Source organism: Mobula hypostoma, chromosome 22, assembly GCF_963921235.1.
Source record: "Mobula hypostoma chromosome 22, sMobHyp1.1, whole genome shotgun sequence".
Lineage (NCBI taxonomy): Eukaryota > Metazoa > Chordata > Chondrichthyes > Myliobatiformes > Myliobatidae > Mobula > Mobula hypostoma.
Window position 1 is genome coordinate 20,618,369 of NC_086118.1, and position 21,836 is coordinate 20,640,204.

Below are 21,836 nucleotides of genomic sequence, written 5' to 3' on the forward strand. Positions count from 1 at the left end.
TAAAAAGTGGGGTTACATTAGCCACCCTCCAATCCTCAGGAACTAGTCCAGAATCTAACGAGTTTTGAAAAATTATCACTAATGCATCCACTATTTCTTGGGCTACTTCCTTAAGCACTCTAGGATGCAGACCATCTGGCCCTGGGGATTTATCTGCCTTCAATCCCTTCAATTTACCTAACACCACTTCCCTACTAACGTGTGTTTCGCTCAGTTCCTCCATCTCACTGGACCCTCTGTCCCCTACTATTTCTGGAAGATTATTTATGTCCTCCTTAGTGAAGACAGAACCAAAGTAATTATTCAATTGGTCTGCCATGTCCTTGCTCCCCATAATCAATTCACCTGTTTCTGTCTGTAGGGGACCTACATTTGTCTTTACCAGTCTTTTCCTTTTTACACATCTATAAAAGCTTTTACAGTCCGTTTTTATGTTCCCTGCCAGTTTTCTCTCATAATCTTTTTCCCCCTTCCTAATTAAGCCCTTTGTCCTCCTCTACTGAACTCTGAATTTCTCCCAGTCCTCAGGTGAGCCACTTTCTCTGGCTAATTTGTAGGCTTCTTCTTTGGAATTGATACTATCCCTAATTTCTCTTGTCAGCCACGGGTGCACTACCTTCCTTGATTTATTCTTTTGCCACACTGGGATGAACAATTGTTGTAGTTCATCCATGCAACCTTTAAATGCTTGCCATTGCATATCCACCGTCAATCCTTTAAGTGTCATTTGCCAGTCTATCTTAGCTAATTCACGTCTCATACCTTCAAAGTTACCCCTCTAAGTTCAGAACCTTTGTTTCTGAATTAACTATGTCACTCTCCATCTTAATGAAGAATTCCACCATATTATGGTCACTCTTACCCAAGGGGCCTCTCACGACAAGATTGCTAATTAACCCTTCCTCATTGCTCAAAACCCAGTCCAGAATAGCCTGCTCTCTAGTTGGTTCCTCGACATGTTGGTTCAAAAAACCATCCAAAGGTATCACGCTTGTATCACACAGCACAAAACAAAATATTACTACAAATAATTTAACAAAATATAGCTCAAAATGCATGTGAAATGGGCAGCACAGGTAAACAGTTCCCTGTCTAAGTGTCAAGAACTTGATGGTGGCAGGGTATTCATTAGTCTCACATCCTGAGGGAAGAAGCTGATACCCAATCAAGCAGTGCTAGTCTCTGATGCTCCTGTACCTCCTGACTGATATTAGTGGGTCAAAGAGATTATTGGTTGGTTGGCAGGGTTCCTCACCAATGCATCAGGCCCTTTGTCTGCAATGTTCCTAGCAAATTTCACAAAAGGTGGGGGGGGGGGGGGGAGAAGAGGGAGACCCTGGTGATCCTCTCAGCAGTTTTTAACCATTCTCTATCAGGATTTGTGATCCGATGCTTTGCAGCTTCCGTACCACACAATGATGCAGCCAGACAGGACATTCTCAATGGTGCTCCTGTAGAATGTTGTTGGAATGAGGGCAGGGAACTTTACATGCCTCTGTCTTCTCAGAAAGTGTAGATGCTGCTGTCCCTACTTGACTAACGAGGAGATGATGTGCATCCAGGTCAAAACATCCATTATGTACATACCAAGGAACTTTCTGCTTTTTGCTCTCTCCACAGCAAAGCCACTGATGTGCAATGAAGAGTGGCCAACCAGTGCCTTCCTGAAGTCCACAACCATCACTTTTTGTCTTGCCTACCTTGAAACTCAGGTCAGAGATGCCATGCAGAAGATTGTTACAAATATTGACGACTCACAGGGTTGGAGACACTGTTTACAACTATTCTCAGCCAGAGGCAAGTTTACCAACAGTCTCGTATTATATAGGATACCTGTATCTGAAAGGAACATTGCCTCTATTATGATCCACTTAGATACACTGTACCAATTTTCCTGTAAAAGCAAGAGAGATTATGTATGCCTTAGGACAGGAATCTCCAAGACATGCACAGCTCCTGGAAAGGAGCAAGCGGTGACATCCATCCCTGATTTTCCCAAACTCCTGTGCCAGGTGGTGACTACAGTCTACCCAAAACCATACCTAGGTTCTTAACAGCCCACCTGATACTGGGCTCAGGTGTCATATCAATGTTGGCTTTTTTTTTTTAAAAAAAGCACAGGATATAAGCATGACAAGGTACAATATTTCTAGGTTCCATTTCCCCTTGTTTAATGGTATTGATCTGTTATATAAAAAGGTGGGAACCCCTGTTGTAGACAGTCGCTAGCCATATTGATTGGCTCCATGTAAAATGAAGGAATGGTCGACTACACTGGATAGAACAAAGACAGAGTCCAATAACGTGCAGCTTTGACACTGAACTCGTGCTACAGAACTCATCATATCACTGTACAAATTCTTCTGAATGGCTGCAACGCCCTACAGTACCTGAATATGAAGAAAATGATTTAAGTTTGTCCCATCTATAAAGAGCAGAAAAAATTCAATCCAGCTTCAACCTACTTTCAATCACTGCGAAGTGGTTATAGATGTCACTAATGAAGCATCAGTAACCTGCTCAAAGCTCTAATTTGAGTTCTGAAGAACCATTCAGCACCATATACAACAGGGCAGCACTGTGATGAGTGAACTTGTTTAACTATTTCACTTTCCAAAGATGCTGGCTGACCTGAATATTTCCAGCTCTTTTTTTTTTTTGTTTTGTATGAGACTCTACAGTTCTGGTCCACACATGGACATAAGAGATAAATTCCAGAGGTGAGTTGAAAGGTACTAATGTGGCATCAATGATCCTGACTAACATCATATTAATGGGAATCAAGTCATAAAATCCTCAACTCACTCGAGTTACACAACTGAAAGGAAAATGGCTCCTAGTGTCTAATATCTTCAAGTGCTTTGCCTGTGACCATCCATCCAACATTAGGTCAGGGGTGAGGATGTAACCTGAGATTATGCAGAACTGAGCTGAACTTATCATTACTCAGTGAATTAAATACAGTCAGGGGTTCATGATAATGATGTTGAATAGATTAATAAATGGCAAGTATAACACACAATGAGTGATAGTCAATAAAAAATCTTGATGTTCAAAGCATTATTGCTACTATCCTCATGATAAACAACTAAGAACAAAATATTGAGAAAGTTTGCCTTTGCTTAAGATGCGCCACAAATAACAGGTAAAAATGTCAAGGGATCTGGAGAATAATATACAGCAAAGGATGAATACTTCCAGTATTGGAGGCAGTGACCAATAAATAAGGCATCCGTTAGTCTTGCGAGACTATGGATCTGCACCTGGAAAGTCTTCACTCTCCAGGGTGCAGGGCTGGGCAAGGTTGTATGGAAGACCGGCAGTTGCCCATGTTGCAAGTCTTCCCTCTCCACGACACCCATGTTGTCCAAGGGAAGGGCAAGGGCCGATACAGCTTGGCACTGGCATCATCGCAGAGCACTGTGTGGTTAAGTGCCTTGCTCAAGGACACAACACGCTGCCTCGGCTGGGGCTTGAACTCACGACCTTCAGATCGCTAGTCCAATGCCTTAACCACTTGGCCACGTGCCCAAAATTGGAGGCAGTGACCAACACACCAAAATTCATGGTCACTGTTTTTCCACACTGCAAACTGCCTGGTAAATTAACACAACAGACTGCAGACGTTGTCATATGGAACAGCAAATAACCTGCTGAAGGAATTCCTGTCCCGATGCAGGGTTTCAACATGAATTGTTAGTAATTCCTTTCTCACCACAGATAATGTTCAACTCTGAGTTCCTCAGAGTTGTTCGTTGATTCAGATTTGTAAAGAGAATATTTATTATAGTCAACCACCAACAAACCTTGAGGAAACCAATTGTGGAAGCTAACCAAAGATTCAGTGAAATAGGGTCTGGAAACACCAAGTCATTTTATTCATTTGGGCATACATGTACTGAAGAAAACAAATAGAATTACTACTGTAATACTCTGGTTCATGTTTTTACTGTTATTTCATTTAGCAGTTCTGTCAGAGCATTCTGTTCTGTTATCAGCCTGTCTGGGTTATTGTTGAAGATAACGGATGATGAGGAATGTGTGCCATCCAATTAGAATGGTAGCATTAGGGAGAGGTTTTCCTGGTGAGGGACAGTAAGATTGGTCTTGGGTTCTTTTCCCCCCTGCTTCGGCAGCAGATGGAGAAAGAACGCTGGGTAGAACTGGTCGTAGGATACAACCCAGTGGTAGATCCGTTTGTTCGAGATGGAATGTGAGTGATGTTCAGAAGGTGGTGTGTGTTTTCACGCCAACTGAAGGCCCAGCACATGAGTGACAGTGAAGTTCAAGATGAGCTTCAACTTGTGCACGTTTGACTATTTAATTAAAATGGGCCCCTTTTCTTTTTTTTAAACTAACCCTTTAGTTATATTTATTTTGTGGCACTAATTTGTAACAGAGTAGCAAATTACACAGCATACACACAAACCAGCGTTGGGCGGGAGAGCCGTCTCAGTCTCAAGAGTTTGGTTAGACCGAAGAGCGTTTTCCCTAGACTTACACAGCCAAGGAAACCTGGAGGTTTCACTACCTTCTGTTCTTTTAACTGTATATTGAATACAGTTAGGCTTTGCAATAGCCATGATGTTGACAACAATAACCTCTCACTGATTCCAGAATGCCTTGTCATTTGCTTTTCTTCTGGAGTTGTTAAAAATCAACAGCATCTTAAAAAAAAGAGATTACTGCTGTGAACACTGCTGATTCCTTGTAACTCTGGAGAATTTACCCATCACAGCTTGGAGTGTAAATTTGAAAGTTATGATATTTCACTGTAGAATTGTTTTCCACAGATACCTCTGAATTAAGTTGCAATAGGTTTTTCAAGATCACATTTTAGAGACTGTTAATTTGAAAGTGCTGTTTACATGGCTAGGTAGCACCTTAGTGTGTACATACTTTCTGGAATTGCAAGAGGTTCAGAAAATACAAATAGAAAATGCCTTTAATACTCAGCAGATCAGGGTGCATTGTAAAGAAGAAAACATGAGTTACATTTCATCAGAACTGGGATACGTTTTAATAAAACAAATCCTAAAGTTGCAGAGATTCTGAATCTGATTTATTTACCACATGTATATCAAAATATACAGTGAAATGTATCATTTGCTCAACAACCAACGCACCCAAGGATGTGCTTGGGGGTGGCGGTAGCCCTTTAGCATTGCCACTCATTCCAGTGCCAACATAATGTGGCCACCATGCTCAAAAGAACACAAGGAACAAAACAACCGCAAAACAAGCTCCTTTCCTCCTTCGTAACCATGCACAAACACAGTCCTCCAAACGCAGCAGAAAACCAGGAGAGATGAATGATTTATACAGTGCTACTGGCTGAAAGATTAAGAAAAATCTCATTTTTTTTTGGATTTTCAGGGAGAAACCTGAAGACCTATAATTAATAATTCAGAAACAGCTTCTTCTCTTTCGCCATCAACATTCTTGAACAGTCCTTGAAGGCCACTTGTTATAGCTTTTCTTTTGCTTTTTTTCCATAATTTATAGTAAATTGTAATGTTGCTGCAGACAACAAATTTCCACTTCATTTAAGTTAGTGATGATAAATCTAATTTTGATTATATTTATGCAAGGATTAGTGAAGACTATAGTGTATTGAAAGATCATAGATTAAAAATTTCTGAATGGTTCAAAACATTAATGCCAAAGAAGTCATATGAACATGTATGTTTTGCATTTTCCAAGTGGAGTTCAAATTACTTAGAAGGTTTGCTCAAAGTTTGAGAATAAAGATTAGCTGTATATCTATCCTGTGAATCAAATGATCCTAATGGTGACATCAAGGGATCTTTTGACATTAATTCTGAATGTTGCAACTTTTTGCTCTGCTTGATGTGATTAAAATTCTGGTTTGCAGAATGCTCCACCACCTTTAAGGCTATTCTGGTTTATAGAGTTTTACAATGTGACACTATTTGAGGTCTGGAAGATTTTCTAACTTGTATCCTAAAAATGCTACTTCCTAAAACAGTCACTGTTTCTACAATGTTTGGAAACCTCTTCTTTACACTATGACAGTACAAGACCGATCAATGAATGTGGGCATTGATTCGCTCACTGATGATAAATGAAACAGTTAGCTTCTGTCCTTCACAGTTAAAAAGCACTTACCAGAGTTGTAATTTCACCCGCCGTCCATCTAAGAGAATTGTTGTCGTCTTGTAATCAATGCCTGTCAGAAAAAAATACAAATGTTATGAGAAGAACAATTAACCCACATGAATTAATCAATAAAGAAACAGGAGTTTTTGCCACAAACATAACCATGCTAGAATTTTTTTTATGCCAATCACTAATTTCAGTCAGGGTTGCTTTGTAAGATTGGAAATGTGGAGATGGGAAGGTGGCATTGGGGAAGCACACCTGTGTAGCAATCAGTGTGGCTGTTTCTTGAAGGACAGAGGGTTAGGTACGGAGTTCTCTCTCTTATTCTTCTTATAAATGCTTCATAAAAGCTTCTTTGACAATGCATCCAGTTTCCAGAACCAATTTCTTTAGTTGTTTCCATGTTCCCAAAAGCCCTGTGGAGATTCTCTTTTGGATAAGAAATGTCACATACAGCTACATTATTAAAATACAGATCTTGTTCTCAATGTACTGCCAGTACTAAGAGCAAAGTGGTCAATCAAAATCAGTTTTTTTGCACAGCTGATATTTTGGTTCTTCCGTATGTAATCTGTGGTTGGAACAGCGCTAATGCATCAGATCTCCACAGCATTTTAATTGCTGTGCAAGCAATTTTAGGGGACAGCCCCTTTCAAACTCAAATTTCAATGCAATAAGTCCAAATTCACTGACAGCACTATTATTGCTGAATGAATCACGTGATGAGTCTGCATACAGGAGCAGGATAGGACTTGTTGTTGAGTGGTGCCACAACAACCACCTCTTATTCAAGATCAGTAAAACCAAAGAACTGATTGATGACTTCAGGAAGGAGCAGGAGGATGGTGATGCACAGTCTACATTGATGGATCGACAATGGGGAAGGTCAACAGCTTTAATTTCCTGGAAGTTAACATGTCAGAGGATCTGTCCTGGGTGCAGCAGATATATGCAATCACATGGAAGGTGTACCAGAGCTTTACTTATTTTAAGGTTAAAATGGTTCAATTTGTCATTGAACACTCTAACAAACTTCTACAGATGTAATATTAAAAGTATCCGGACTATTTAAATCATGGTCTGGCAACAGACATTACATCCTTCCCCATAATAAAAACCATCTACATGAGGCACTGCCTCAAGAAGGGAACATCTATCAAAGATCAATGAAAGACCACACCAACTTGGACATTCAGTGTGCAAGAGGCAACAAACTCTGTTCATGGACTTCTGGTCTCCTTCTCTTGAAGTCAATAATCAGCTCCTTGGTCTTTCTGACATTAAGTAACAGGTTGTTGCTATTGCATCACTCAGCCAGATTTTCAATCTCCCTCCTAAATGCTGATTCATCACCACCTTTGATACAGCCTACGACAGTGGTGTTGTCAGCAAACTTAAATATGGCATTGGAGATGGGCTAAGCCACAGAGTCATAGGTGTAAAGCAAGTAGAGTAGCGGGCTGAGCACACAGCCCTGCGGTACACCTATGCTGACGGAGATAGTGGAGAAGATGCTGTTGCCAATCCAAACTGACTGGGGCCTGCAAGTGAGGAATTTGAAGAACCATCATCCAATTTACTAACAAAGTTCAGAAAGAAGAACACGAGTGTTGGAATTCAGAAGTTATTAAATCATATGTATATACAAATGAGAACCTGTCTTCAATTCTTAATGTAAATTACAAACAGTTATCAGCTTAAAATTAAAAGAGCTTTGTAAACAAACAGTGCTGTCTACAGAGTACTGGCCCACAGCAGGTGGTTGTTCAAGAGATGCAGTTTGCAAACTAACATGACCATGACACATTCTGGTACGCAGCAACCAAATGTAAAATAATCGAGATATGTTAATTGGCCTACATTAAACCAGACAACACTGGTTAAAAGACAAGAAAATCTGCAGGTTCTGGAAATCCACAAAATGCTGGAGAAACTCAGCAGGCCAGGCAGCATCTATGAAAAAGCGTAAACAGTCAACATTTCAGGAAGAGATTTGAAATGCCAACTGTTTACTCTTTTCCGTAGATGTTGCCTGGCAACACTGGTTAAGTTGTTATGCTCTGTTGTAACTGAGATCAATGAAGCCTCCAGACCAGACTGATTTTGTCACTTAGTACAACAAATATCCCATGGACATACAAACTTGTTTTGTTTATCAATAATTGGTATACTTATGTACCAGCAAGTCAGCCCTCACAACACCAATCTTAAAAGCTTTAGCATATTCATGTGAACTACTTTGTTCTTGTAAACGCACATAAAAGTTGCTGGTGAACGCAGCAGGCCAGGCAGCATCTCTAGGAAGAGGTACAGTCGACGTTTCCGGCCGAGACCTCTTGCTAGTTAGTCCTGACGAAGGGTCTCGGCCCGAAACGTCAACTGTACTCCATAATTTCGGAGGTCTGTAAAGCTTTATGGAAAGCATTGCAGCCAGAGTTCCTTCCCTGCCCTTCAGTTGCCCACTGGGAAGCTATTGCAGCATAGGAGGAAATGCGATGCTACCAAGCAGACAAATCACAGTTGTTGCGGTCTGTGTTGCTGCGACGCATAGTCACATTTTGGGAGAGGTGCGTGTCAGGCTCTGGCATAGGGATCCGCGTCAGCTCTGCGTAGGGTTTGCGGTGACGCAGTACTTACGGCGTCCAGTTGATGCAGAAGTATAAATCAGGCTTTACAGCATGCCCTCCACAGTAAAGATGTAACTTACTGGAGCCTTTTGTCAGATACAAAATATTGAAGTAAACAATTTGGGATATTACAGGAATTGAAATTGTACTGAATCACCTGCTGTTTTCTTATTTCTGAAGAATCCTAGGTTCTGAAACTCTACTGGGAAGATAAGATCTCCAGGAGAATTCCTGCTCGTCATGATGAATTAAAAACCCTTTATATCAACCGAGTTTAGTGCCTCTCAAGCAACTCTGTTCATAGTCACAACTATCATCTTGGGGAACCCCATCATTATTTAGGGATATTTCATGTTCATATTATAAGAATTCATGGAAAATGGGGCTAATTTCATGCAATCAGGATATGATTATGTATAATATTAATATTTTGGAATATTTTGTCATACAGTGGCAAGTTTACAATCTCGGTTCCAATAAAAATTATCTTAAGCTATTCTGTTGTTTTTATTTGGCAGATGTTTAAGTGCTACACTGGCAGGGATCATCAGTAGACAACCTGTCTAACTTTACAGCAGGAAATACTGCATCAGCAGGATAACCAGAAAAGGGGAACGTTTGGTATAAAGGCACTGTTGGTGACACATTCCTCAGTGTTGTTACTTACTTAAAACATAACTTTTAATAATGACAGATTTAGTTAAGATCAATTACTATGAAAATTAAGGATATAACAGCAAAAAGTAGGGACTTATTTTGCTTGAAAAACCAGAATAGTTTGGCATAGTGCTTAAGCAGTACAATTAGCATTCAGAATTAAAATAGTAATACACATTTTGAGTTTTAATCTTTCGAAAAATTTAAACATTTAGTATTCACAAACTTCTGAAGCTTGTTCTCTTAATGATGGCATTCCGAAAGGGATATGGAATTTTACTGCAACATTCACTGAGAAGAGGGAATGCAGGCCTTGACAGTCCAATTGATATGTGGTACGGGTGGTGGTGTAAGGTGCAGGGTGATCGAGTAATTGGTGGGTTGTGGCATTAAACGAGACTCATCATCAGGAAGAAAATTGGCGTGGTGATAAATGAAGAAGTGATTCATGCGAGACCCTGAGGTGAGCCAAGATGAAATTAAAGGCAATTTACCAGAATTAGCTCTCCAAGCTATAAAACTGGTTGTCCAAGTACTACTCTCTTAATTTATATACCAGCCCACTTGTATTTGTGAGGAACTTACTTAATGCCTGTTACACTGCTGGTGTTAAGGGCAGCAATGAAGGTTCCTCAGTCTCTGACTGTCCTTAGCCATTCAGACATAGAAGGATTTGTCATTGTTGTTTCTGTAACAGTTTTGTTTTACCAGTCAGGGTTGTCAGCCCTGAGCTGATCCCCCAAATCTGCAGGACCAGTGGACCACTTTAGTTTGGCCTCTTCCCTTTGACCTGTTTAGCATAGGTGGCAAGAATCAAAGTATAAAGCCCTAATCCCAACTAACATTGCCTTCTGCGTCATTGGGGCATGCAAGCCTCCAAAACATGACAAGTTGTGGTCTTCTTGGAGGATTTGTGAGGAAAACCTTGCAAAATCATGGGAATTGACCTCACTGTTTCTGAATCTGGTGTTAATTCCGAAAAATGAGTGATATGTACTATTTGCTTCTTATTGTGACTCATTATGAAATGCAGACATGTACTTTGTCAAGAAGGATGGTGCAAGTCCAGTTGTTAGAAAGGATGTTAGCTCAGCAGGTCATACCACAGAATTACTAACTGTTTGGGTGTAGCACAGAAGCAGCAAATGCAGAAGCTTTGGTAGGAGATGTTTACAGGCCCCTGGATAATAGTAGAAATCGTAGAAATGTAGTCTATGGAAAAGATGAAATCAGATTGAAATCTGGGTATTGCAGTAACTGTGGGAGACTTCAATGTAATCTAATATAGACCTGATAAATCAAAGTCATACTAACAATATGGAGGATGAATCCCTGAAATGCATACAAAATGGATTTCTAGATCATAATATTCACGAATTAGTACCGTGAATGGAAAGTTAATAACAATTTTAACTATGTTCCAAGGAAAGAGTGACCTTAAAATAATGGAAATTTACATTGCTTGTAAACCTTTTCAAAACACAGCCTCAAAAGAAGGTAATAGTTTATAAACCTTCCACAGTATGAATCTGTAAGTGTTGCTCACCACACAGCATATTTTAGTGACATTCGGTATATATTTTTTCCTGATGTGAACAGCATGTTTTTACTTAGCAGTTAATTCCACATATTTTATTTCCCAAATTGCATAAATGTTGACTCAGAGTCAAGTGAACACCACCCTCTGTAGCCTCTTACAACAGCGCTGATGATCAGTTTCTAAGTAAATGAGCATTCATCAAATATCCCCCCTCTGTATTTACCTACCTTCGTGCACCTAGGAAAATTTAAGTGCCTCACCATAAGGCTTGATATTTCATTGATCAATGGAATAGAATAATAAAGCTGGACTGAACCCTAATTTTGTAATACTTCATAATACTACAAATTACTCATCTCATTACATGACGTTGTATATGTAAATTGTAATAAATTGTTCTTTTAACCCTTTACATTGTTACACAAATATTGTTCCTTATATTTTATCATCCAATGGAATTGTTTGCTTTAATGGCTCAGCATGAGTCAAAAGCATAGGAAAGGATGCCTGCTAGTTCAGTAATTATAAGCAGAAACAATATTGGGTAATTCAAAAAATGTAGACAAAGTATTTATTTGGAATATATTAATTACTATTTCACAGATACAAGAGATTTTGCATATGCTGGAAATCTTGAGAAACACGCACAAAATGCTGAAGGAGCTCAGCACAGGTCCGACAGTATTTCTAGAGGGAATTAAACAGTTGAGGCTTCCGGCCAAAACCCCTCATCAAGACTGGAAATGGAGCCAGAAGCTAGAATAAGGTGTTGGGGGAAGGGAATGAGTATAGGTGAGACCCGGTGAAGGGGATGGTAGGTAGGTAGGGGTGGAGGAGAATGATGTGAAAAGTTGGGAGGTGATAGATAGAAGAGGTAAAGTGCTGAAGGAGGAATCAAAGGAGAGGACAGTTCGATAAAGGGAAGGAGGTGGGCAACCAAGTCATGAAGACAGAGGAGGAGAAGAAAAGGGACGAGACGCCACTAGAATGGGGAGAAAAGAATCAAAAAGTTGGGGCAGGTGAAGAGTACAGAGGGAAGTGGTGACCAGATGTTAGTGAAGGTGAGTTTTCTCAGTTTGGAAACTACCCAGACAGAATGAGGTGTTGCTCCTCCGACCAGAATTGAGCCTCATCATGCCAGTAAAGCAGGCCGTGGACAGACGCTTTGTGTGGGAATGGGAGGTTAAATTGGCACAGATGGTCACTCAGAGATCTTTTGTAGCAAACAGAACAAAGCTGCACTTATACCAAATTTTGTCATTGAAATCCTTGACCTTTCAGATGTCAGTAATCTATTTCTCACAATATGCCATCCATTCCCAGCATAAATTTCACTATAACTTACCAGCTTTGATTATGAAATTGTTTTCCCCCAAAAGTTCCTAGGTTTCCTTCTACATTGCATATAAACTGTGTATAAGTACTGAAGTCAGCCACCTTAACTTTTAAAATAAATTCACCTGAACTATAATAAAATGCATCATCCCATAACATTCCCCTCTCAACAAATTTCAGACTTCTGCCAAAAGGTAACTATTGATGTCCTTCAGCTTTTAATTTAAAGAAGCCATATTCTAAAATTATTAAATAAATCTGTGTATTTAAGAAAAATCAGAAGATACACATCTTAGTAAAATGCCATTTTCATCCTCAACACCAAATATTCAAGATTTACCACATTTGGATACCCACAAATTAATAGATGACTAGTTTCTTTCACAGTGCACAGAGTCTAGATGAATATTCTTATAGCTATGTATTCACATTCAGAGATCAAATAAGAGCCTGAGAGAAATGTTAAATCGATAATTAACTTTACCCTTTTATAAAGGCAATGAATGACATGTTTAGTCATCTTCCTCCAAAAATTAAACAGAAAGATTCAGGATCAAAATTACACAGAAGAGTCCTTTTGCAGTCCTTTGATTTGTGCCAATTTATTTTAAATTGCTGGGCCTACCTTACAAAGACCATCTGAGAGAAACCAAATTGGATTTCTAAATTACATATCTTAAACATTGTTGATTGATATTTACTGCAAAATTAATAGTATATAAAGGATAAATTAATTCTGACAAAGATCATTGACCTGTGGCATTAAACACACATTTCTCTGTCTATTGTTTCTGCCTGAACTGCAGATCATTTCAATCACTTTCTGGGTCTCATTCCTAATTTACAGGATCTACTGAACTGTATCTTTTACTTCAAAGGAGACTGGTCAGGATTCAAATTCCAGAAACAAGGTATAGTAAAAATAAGATTGTGATAATGCTCCTGACATCAAGATGCCAATTCCTAATTGTAAATTATTGGCCAAGATTTTTTTTATACTGTTTAGTACTGTTCAAAGATTAAATTGGTGTACAAGAAATAAGGTGACTAAAATCATCATTCCAATTTGCAAATGGGATTGTCATATACCCATTGAAGTTTAAAGCATTCTAACAAATAAATTCAGATCATTGTTATTCTATATACAAAATTAATCCATGGCAAGCAATTTGAAGACTGCATCCTTTCCAGCACAATAGAATTTTGTTATAGATTAACTTTTATTGTTAAAACTGAAACAATCAAGCTGAACATACACCTACTGTAATTTCCCTTCACTCTGCACTTAAACCTAACTAAAACAATATTGGCAAGTTTTCTATTGCTGCAAACAATATGCCATTTTTAATCAAGCATTAAATCTACACTTCAGGTTGTTATTTAATTTGTGATTTGTATAATTTTGCTAACAAAGCTTTTAAAAATAAATTATCTGTTCACTTACATAATAATTGCACTTTATAAACTTATGCCTGATGTATTCTTGGTAGGAACTGCTTAGCAAAACCTTTATGCTACAGCAAGAGCTATCCCATATACACACCATGTGCTGCAACTTCATTAGGCTGCGGCTGCCACACCCTCTTCAAGCAAACTCTTCATAATAAGTGGATTGTTCACCTGGTTTAATTCACTACAAAAATTATAATTTAAACAAAATTCAGCTCCATATACCTCATAGTAAAAGAGATCCCCAGATGGTCTGTTGCTTCCTAGGATGTCTCAGATTGGTCCTTTTAAGAGGAAGGGTTTTAAAAAAATTATTTATTTATTTTTAAGTGTGTTGTACCAGACATTCAGCCATTTAACCGGGTCACGTTATGAACGTTCCTGACTCGACCCTTGTATTTTTTACAAGGCCAAGTAGCTAGCTCAACACTCAACCCGGCACGGATAGAAAGGGGGTGGCCCGACCTGGATTCGAACTCGGGAACCTTCGCTCCGGAGTCCGGCACTGATCTCACACTGCGCCACCAGCCATCATGGTACACATTGTTACCAATAACATTAGTAAGAAAAGGGTTGAGGTCCCAAAGAGCAAATACAAGGAACTACGTAGGAAGCTAAAAAGCAGATTCAGTACATGGAACCATAATATTTTGGTCATTTATAGAGATACAACTGTCACAATGGCTGCTGGATGTTCCAGGGAATAAATATTTCAGAAGTAACAGGGAGGGAGGTAAACAAGGTTGGGGAGTGGCATTGCTAATCAGGGATAGTATCACAGCTCTTGGAAGGGAGGACGCCATGGAAGGATCGTCTATGGACTTTCAGGGACAGTTACCACAATACCTTAACCTTCAGCACAAACTTGGACGGCGATAGGAGCAGATGGTATGGAAAAATATTTAATCAAGGGAGGGAAAATTATGATCTACTAGGCAGGAACCTGGGAGTGTTAATTGGGAAAAAATGCACTCAGAGAAAGGTGGAGGTTGTTTAGGGAGCACTTGCATGGGTCTGGATACGTTTGTGCCATTGAGGCAAGGAAAGGGTGGTAGGGTGAAGAAACCATCTAGTCAGAAGGAAGAAAGCTTACCTAATCTTTAGTTAGGAAGGATCAGATAGGGCACTTGAGAGGAGGAGGTTATAAGAAGGGACTTAGCTAGAAGGGGACTTGCCAAGGCCTTGGCAAGTAGGATTAAGGAAAATCCCAAGATGTTCTACATGCACATCAAAAATAGCAGGATGATTAGAGTGAGGGTAGGACCAATCAGGGATAAAAGAGAAAACTTGTGCCTGGAGACAGTAGGGGTAGAGGAGCTCCTTAATGAATACCTTGTTGCAGTATTTGCCAGTGAAAGGAACCTTGATGAATCAGAGAACAGCACAGAACAGGTTAATATGCTGGAACATGTGGTGCTAAGCAAGATGTTGTGCTTGGAACTTTTGTAAGAAAGAAATTAGGATAGACAAATCCCCACGGCCAGATGGGATATACTCCAGATTACTATGGGAAGCAAGGGAAGAAAATGTTGCAGCTTTGGTGATCTTTGTGGCTGACTGGCCTCATGAGTAGTACTAAAAAACTGGAGGGTGGCAAATGGTATTCCTTTTTTCGAAAGAGGTAACAGGGATAAGTTGGGAATTATAGACTGGCAAGTCTTGTCAGTGGTGGGCAACCCATTGGAGAGGACTCTTAAAGACAGGATTTATAAGTGTTTGGAGAAGCACAATTCCTATGTATAGTCAATATGGCTTTGTGAGGGGCAGGTCGTTCCTCATAAGCTTAATTGCATTTTTTGAGGAAGTGGCAAAACAGATTAATGAAGGTAGAGCAGTGATTGTGATGTACACTCAGTGGCCACTTTATTAGCTAAACCCAAATACAGGCTCATTAATGCAAATATCTAATCAACCAATCCTGTGGCAGCAACTCAATGCATAAAAACATGCTAGCATGGTTAACAGGTTCAATTGTTGTTCAGAACAAACATCAAAATGGGGAAGAAAGAAAATTATGTGACTTTAACTGTAGAATGATTGTTGGTGCCAGAACGGGGCTGTTTGAGTATTGCAAAAACTGATCTCCTGGGATTTTACACACAGAACAGTCTCTAGAGTTTACAGAGGATGGTGTGAGAAACAAAAAATATCCAATGAACAGCAGTTTGGTGGATGAAAACACTTTATTAATGAGAGAAGTCAGAGAGGACTCGCCAGACTAGTTCAAGTTGACAGGAAGGCAACAGTTACTCAAATAACTACACATTATGTGCAGAAGAGCATCTCTGAATGCACAACGCCTTGTACCTTGAAATGTATCGGCTATAGCCGCAGAAGACCACAAACATGTATTCAGTGGCCACCTTTTAGGTTCAGGAGCGGCTAATGAATGTACTTGGATTTCAGTAAGGCATTTGATCAGGTTTTCCAAGTTAGCCTAATTCAGAAAAGTTGGAAGAAATGGGATCCAGAGAAATTTGGCTGTGTGGATTTGGAACTGGCTTGCCCACAGAAGGCAGAGGGTGGTAGTAGTTGGAGTGTATTCTGCCTGGAGTTCGGTGTTGTGCTGGGATCTGTTCTGAGACCCCTGCTCTTTGATTTTTTTTTATATAAATGATTTGGATGAGGAAGTGGAAGTACAGGTTAGCGAGTTTGCAGATGAAATGAAGGTTGCAGTGTGTAGAAGGTTTTAGTGGGTTACAATGTGACATTGATAGGAGTAGCTGAGAAGTGGCAAATGGAGTTCAATTGGAAAAATGTGAAGTGATACACTTTGGAAGGTTAAGCTTGGAAGGCAGAGAACAGGGTTAATGGCAGAATTCTTGTTAGTGAGATGGAACAGAGGGATCTTGGGTTCCATGTCTACACGAGGGGTGATTGATAAGTTCGTGGCCTAAGGTAGCAGGAGGCGATTTTAGAAAACCTAGCACATTTATTTTTCAACATAGTCCCCTCCTACATTTACACACTTAGTCCAGCTGTCATAGAGCATACAGATCCCTTCTTTGTAGAAGTTGGCGTCTTGGACCTTCAGAAAGTGGTCCACAGCAAGGGTGATTGATAAGTTCGTGGCCTAAGATAGAAGGAGATGAGGTATACAGTTCCCGTTACATGCACGTGCAGTTCAACTCTGAGTGGAAGTGCAGAAAGTTTGAAGTTAATAACTTACCTTGTTCTACCTTAGGCCACGAATTTGTCAATCACCCCTGCTGTGGACCACTTTCTGAAGGTCCATGACGCCGACTTCTACAAAGAAGGGATCCGTATGCTTCACGACCACTGGACTAAGTGTGTAAATGTAGGAGGGGACTATGTTGAAAAATAAATGTGCTAGGTTTTCTAAAATTGACTCCTTCTACCTTAGACCAACAAACTTATCAATCACCCCTCGTAGATCCTTGAAAGTTGCTGTGAAATTTGAAAGGATGGTTAAGACACATGGTTTAGTTAGTTAGGGGCCTTTCTTTAGTTAGGGGACTGAGTTCAAGAGCTGCAAGGTAAAATTGGTTGCCTCAATTTTGGAAGGAAGTTGAAGCTTTAGAGAGGGTACAGAGGAGATTTACCAGGATGCTGCCTGAATTAGACAGCATGTCTCATGAAGGAAGGGTGAGCAAGCTAGGCCTTTTCTCTTTGGCATGAAGGAGGATGAAAGTTGACTTGATAAAGTTGTATAAAATGATATGAGACATAGATTGAAGGGGACAGTAGCATCTTTTCCCGGGGTGCAAATAGCTAAAACAATTTTAAGGTGATTGAAGGAAAGTAATGGGTGGGTGTCAGAGGTAGTTTTTAAAAAATTTACACACAGAAGCGGGTGCGTGGAATGTGCTACCAAGGGTGATTGTACATATGTGTTAGGGATATTTAAGAGACTCTTAGGTAGACATATGGATGAAAGAAAAATGGAGTGTTATGCGGGAGGGAAGCATTAGTTTGATTTTGGAGTCGGTTAAAAGAAAAGTTGGCACAACATTGTGGGCTGAAAGGAGTCTACGGTGCTGCACTGTTCTATGTTCTAGTACTTCATAGATATCCAGAGGGTATATACCAGTACAACCTGATGAAATGTGTCCTTAGCCACCACCATGCCTGACAACTCCAGACAACAGTAATGCCAGCTACCCACATTTCATGATGAAATTCCTGCATAATAAGGCATTTTTCTGCAATAGCATAACCACTTAGTGGGAGTCTGGCATCCTTGATTGACCATTTCCTCTGTGTGGCTCTGAATTGGGTTTTTACAACAATCTTATCAGCACATAGTCATAATTACGATAATATGGTTTCATTGTAGATTTATATTTTCTTAGCAAATGAAATTCCCCAACTCCTCTGGTGGAATTCTAATTCCTGTCTGTTACTAATCCAGTAGCAAGTTTTACCTTTTGTTACTATTTTAATAAGGACATCAACCCTCTTAATTATATTTATAGTCTCATTTGCAATTTAACCTCTGTCATCCAAGCTACTCTTACAAAAGAAATGTCATTAATTTTTCATGTAGTTTCTTTACCCCAATTTATTGATGTTACAGGATTATGCAGCTACTAATAAAACAATATTCATGCAGTACCAAAGTACTGGAAGCTCTAGAGCAGCAAAAAAAATTATAAATATTTATGATATCACCACGTCAATAAAAGATATAAATAGAAAAGAATGCTTGACACCCTGGTGCAAAACCCCTTATGTTGTTTACTTCAGAGTCCATATCCAAACTGATAGCCAGAAAGCTTTCATTATAAAGTTACCCATTATAAAGTCACTCCATTTCATAAACAATTTTTCTGCCAACCCATTTACAGACATTTCCTGAGCTCCTAATTCAGCTGGGTTTGCTCAGTTGATATCAGCCATGTGGAGCTGCAATAGAAAATACACAGTTTGGCAGTTTGCTTTCTTTCCAGTACTAGCAGCTGAGAGATCATGTCTAATGAGAACATTTAACCAAAATAGCAGCACTGAAAGTGGAAAAAAAAGCACCGAATCCAAAAACCATTTCTTCCATTTTTTAAAAACTGAACCTTTTAAGTTGATTGGATATGCATCAACAATCTGTCATTAACTTGCCCCTGTACCTATTTTAATGCTGATAGTCAGAAGAGAAGTGGACTGATAGTTAAGTCCTTATTGATCATTACATCCATGACTGGATATTCAAGACTATTTTAGCTGTATTCAATTAGTTAGCAAACATGGCAATTTAATAATTACAAGCTTAGGATCCAAAAGATTATTACAGCAGAATGCAGCCTATTCCACCTGATGCCTGAGCTTTCTGCACTCAGCACTGAGTGCTAGCATTTCCTCTAGGTTGGCAGAATTGTGTTTCAAATATAAAGGAAAGGTAGTGTACACATCTTGTTGTCACAGAAAGGTTTCTTGTTCCTCATGGAAAGGATTCTGCTCGTTCATAATTGTACACACTGAAAGGATCATTTTCAAAGTAAACTCAACTTATGTGGAGGGCAGTAGTGGGCCAGCAGTGTATTGATGCAAAGTCCTATAATCTAGTATTTTTTTTGCTGACTTTTGGAGATAAAGAGACTTGAAGTAAATTAGTTCAGGGTGAGCTGAAGATTTAATTCATGGTTCCAGGACCACAAAATGTGTATCTGGTAATGATACTGCATAGAGCAAAAATATTTCCATTTCAGTAGCAAGTGCTCAATTCAATTTTAGATTGTTAGCATTGATACTGTTCCTTCCTCCCTCTTTCCATGCTTAGTTTCTCTCCCTCTTCTTTCCTTTATGTCACACACCCTCTGTAGTACCTGAGCAGGCATGACCAGCTATTCCAGGAACCTTGAGAGAACAAATACTGCTTGCAGAGTTTAAGTTTATTTTACAGTAATTGGAGAGTCTCAGTTTTCTTTTGATAGCTAACTATTGTTTATTTATTGTTTCTTTCCTGGCTTTGCCCTTCATCAGTTGGAGACTGGGATAAAGAAAAATCAAGGAGGAAACAACTTAAAGTTTCTTAAACTTGGAGTTCCTTAAAATAAGGTGCTGATGCCAAAACTGAAATTCTGAGTTTCCTAGTAATTTTAGTTTAGTGTGCCCTCCAATTTACTGAGGGGTGTGTTCCTAGAAAATTGTCCACAACACAATTTTCTACATGCAAACCCATTTTCCCCACATTAAATCTCATATTACAAGTGTAGATACGTTCCCACAAGATTTCCTCTGAATAGTAATACAACATTGGTATACAGTCCACAGGCAACAAATCCGGATCATAACATAGACAAAGGAGTAATGTTGTTTTAATTAATTAGAAATGCACATTATATTTAACAAAGTATTATTGTACAATGGCCTAGACATTTTCTAAGCCAATATGTCCTCATGCTGACAGCAGACAGTCTGTGATTGTTATCTTTGGTCAACTAGTTCAATTCTCTCTATATTGTGTTTATTTAATTCTTTTCCCACTCAAACAAATCAGCAAGTGCAGATTTTTAATCTGTACCTCAGTTTGTTTTTTTTTGCGTTTTCTGTACAGGTGAGTGCCTATTGACTGAACTGATGTAACACAGGGGTGCGTTGTACTTATTTTGTTTGTAAAATGTTGAGAATTAAATGGAGATACATAAAGTATTCAAAAGTGACAGGCAGGTTACATTTAAAAATATCAATATTTTACTATCAATAGCAAACTTCTTATTGGGCAAATGCAGTCAAAATTGCATTTAGGAGTGCTTAAAAAAACTTAACATTAGTTTACTTAAATTTAATGATAAATAAAGCAACTTGAATGGCACCCCAGGAAATAATCACAATGACTCAAGGCAAACAAGAGAAAATCTGCAGATGCTAGAAACCCAAGCAACACACAAAATGCAGGTGGAACGCAACAGGCCAGGCATCATCTAAAAGAGCCCTGCTGAAGGGTTTCGGCCTGAAACAGCAACTATACTCTTTTCCTAGATGCTGCCTGGCCTGCTGATTTCCTCCAGCATTTTGTGATAACGACTAAATGTTTTGCTTTATATTGTCACTATCTGACAAGTGTACGGGAAGTAGCAATAGAAGAGAAATAACACACAGCACCACATAACTAAGGTCAAAATTTACAGCAAAAGGAAATAGTTTCTCAAGCTATCACCTTGTTCAATTGCAGAGATACAGTGGCATGCAAACGTTTGGGCACCCCAGTCAAAATTTCTGTTACTGTGAATAGTTAAGTCAGTAGAAGATGAACTGATCTCCAAAAGTCAAAGTTAAAGATGAAATATTCTTTTCAACATTTAAAGCAATATTAGTGTATTGTCGAAGGGTCTCGGCCTGAAACGTCGACTGCGCCTCTTCCTATAGATGCTGCCTGGCCTGCTGCGTTCACCAGCAACTTTGATGTATGTTGTTAGTGTATTATTTTTTGTTTTGTACAATTTTAGACTGAAAAAAGGAAAGGAGCACCATGCAAAAGTTTGGGCACCTCAAGAGATTTGAGCTCTCGAATAACTTTTACCAAGGTCTCAGACCTTAATTAGCTTGTTAGTGCTATGGCTTGTTCACGGTCATCATTAGGAAAGGCCAGGTGATGCAAATTTCAAAGCTTTATAAATATCCTGACTCCTCAAACCTTGTCCTGACAATCAGCAGCCATGGGCTCCTCTGCTGCTTAGCGCTCTGAAAATTAAAATAAATGATGCCCACAAATCAGGAGAAGGCAATAAGAAGATAGCAAAGCGTTTTCAGGTAGCCGTTTCCTCAGTTCACAATGTACTTAAGAAATGGCAGTTAACAGGTACAGTGGAGGTCAAATTGAGTTCTGGAAGACCAAGAAAAGTTTCCGAGAGAACTGCTCGTAGGATTGCTAGAAAGGCAAATCAAAACCCCCATTTGACTGCAAAAGATCTTCAGGAAGATTTAGCAGACTCTGGAGTGGTGATGCACTGTTCTACTGTGCAGCGACACCTGCACAAATATGACCTCCATGGAAGAGTCATCAGAAAACCTTTCCTGTGTCCTCACCACAAAATTCAGCATCAGAAGTTTGCAAAGGAACATCTAAACAAGCCTGATGCATTTTGGAAACAAGTCCTGTGGACTGATGACGTTAAAATAGAACTTTTTGGCCACAATGAGCAAAGGTATGT

At 39.3% G+C, this 21,836-nt stretch overlaps 1 protein-coding gene across 2 annotated transcripts in view; it reads right to left on the reverse strand.

The window, feature by feature from the left end:
• The window catches only part of LOC134360206 (ras-related protein Rab-40B), a 67,639-nt gene that overhangs the window by 23,955 nt on the left and 21,848 nt on the right, over positions 1-21,836 (reverse strand). For both annotated transcript variants that reach the window (XM_063074272.1, XM_063074273.1), the window contains exon 2: positions 6,130-6,190. In XM_063074272.1, the coding sequence (XP_062930342.1) occupies positions 6,130-6,190 (61 nt within the window). The remainder of the gene's footprint in view (positions 1-6,129; positions 6,191-21,836) is intronic.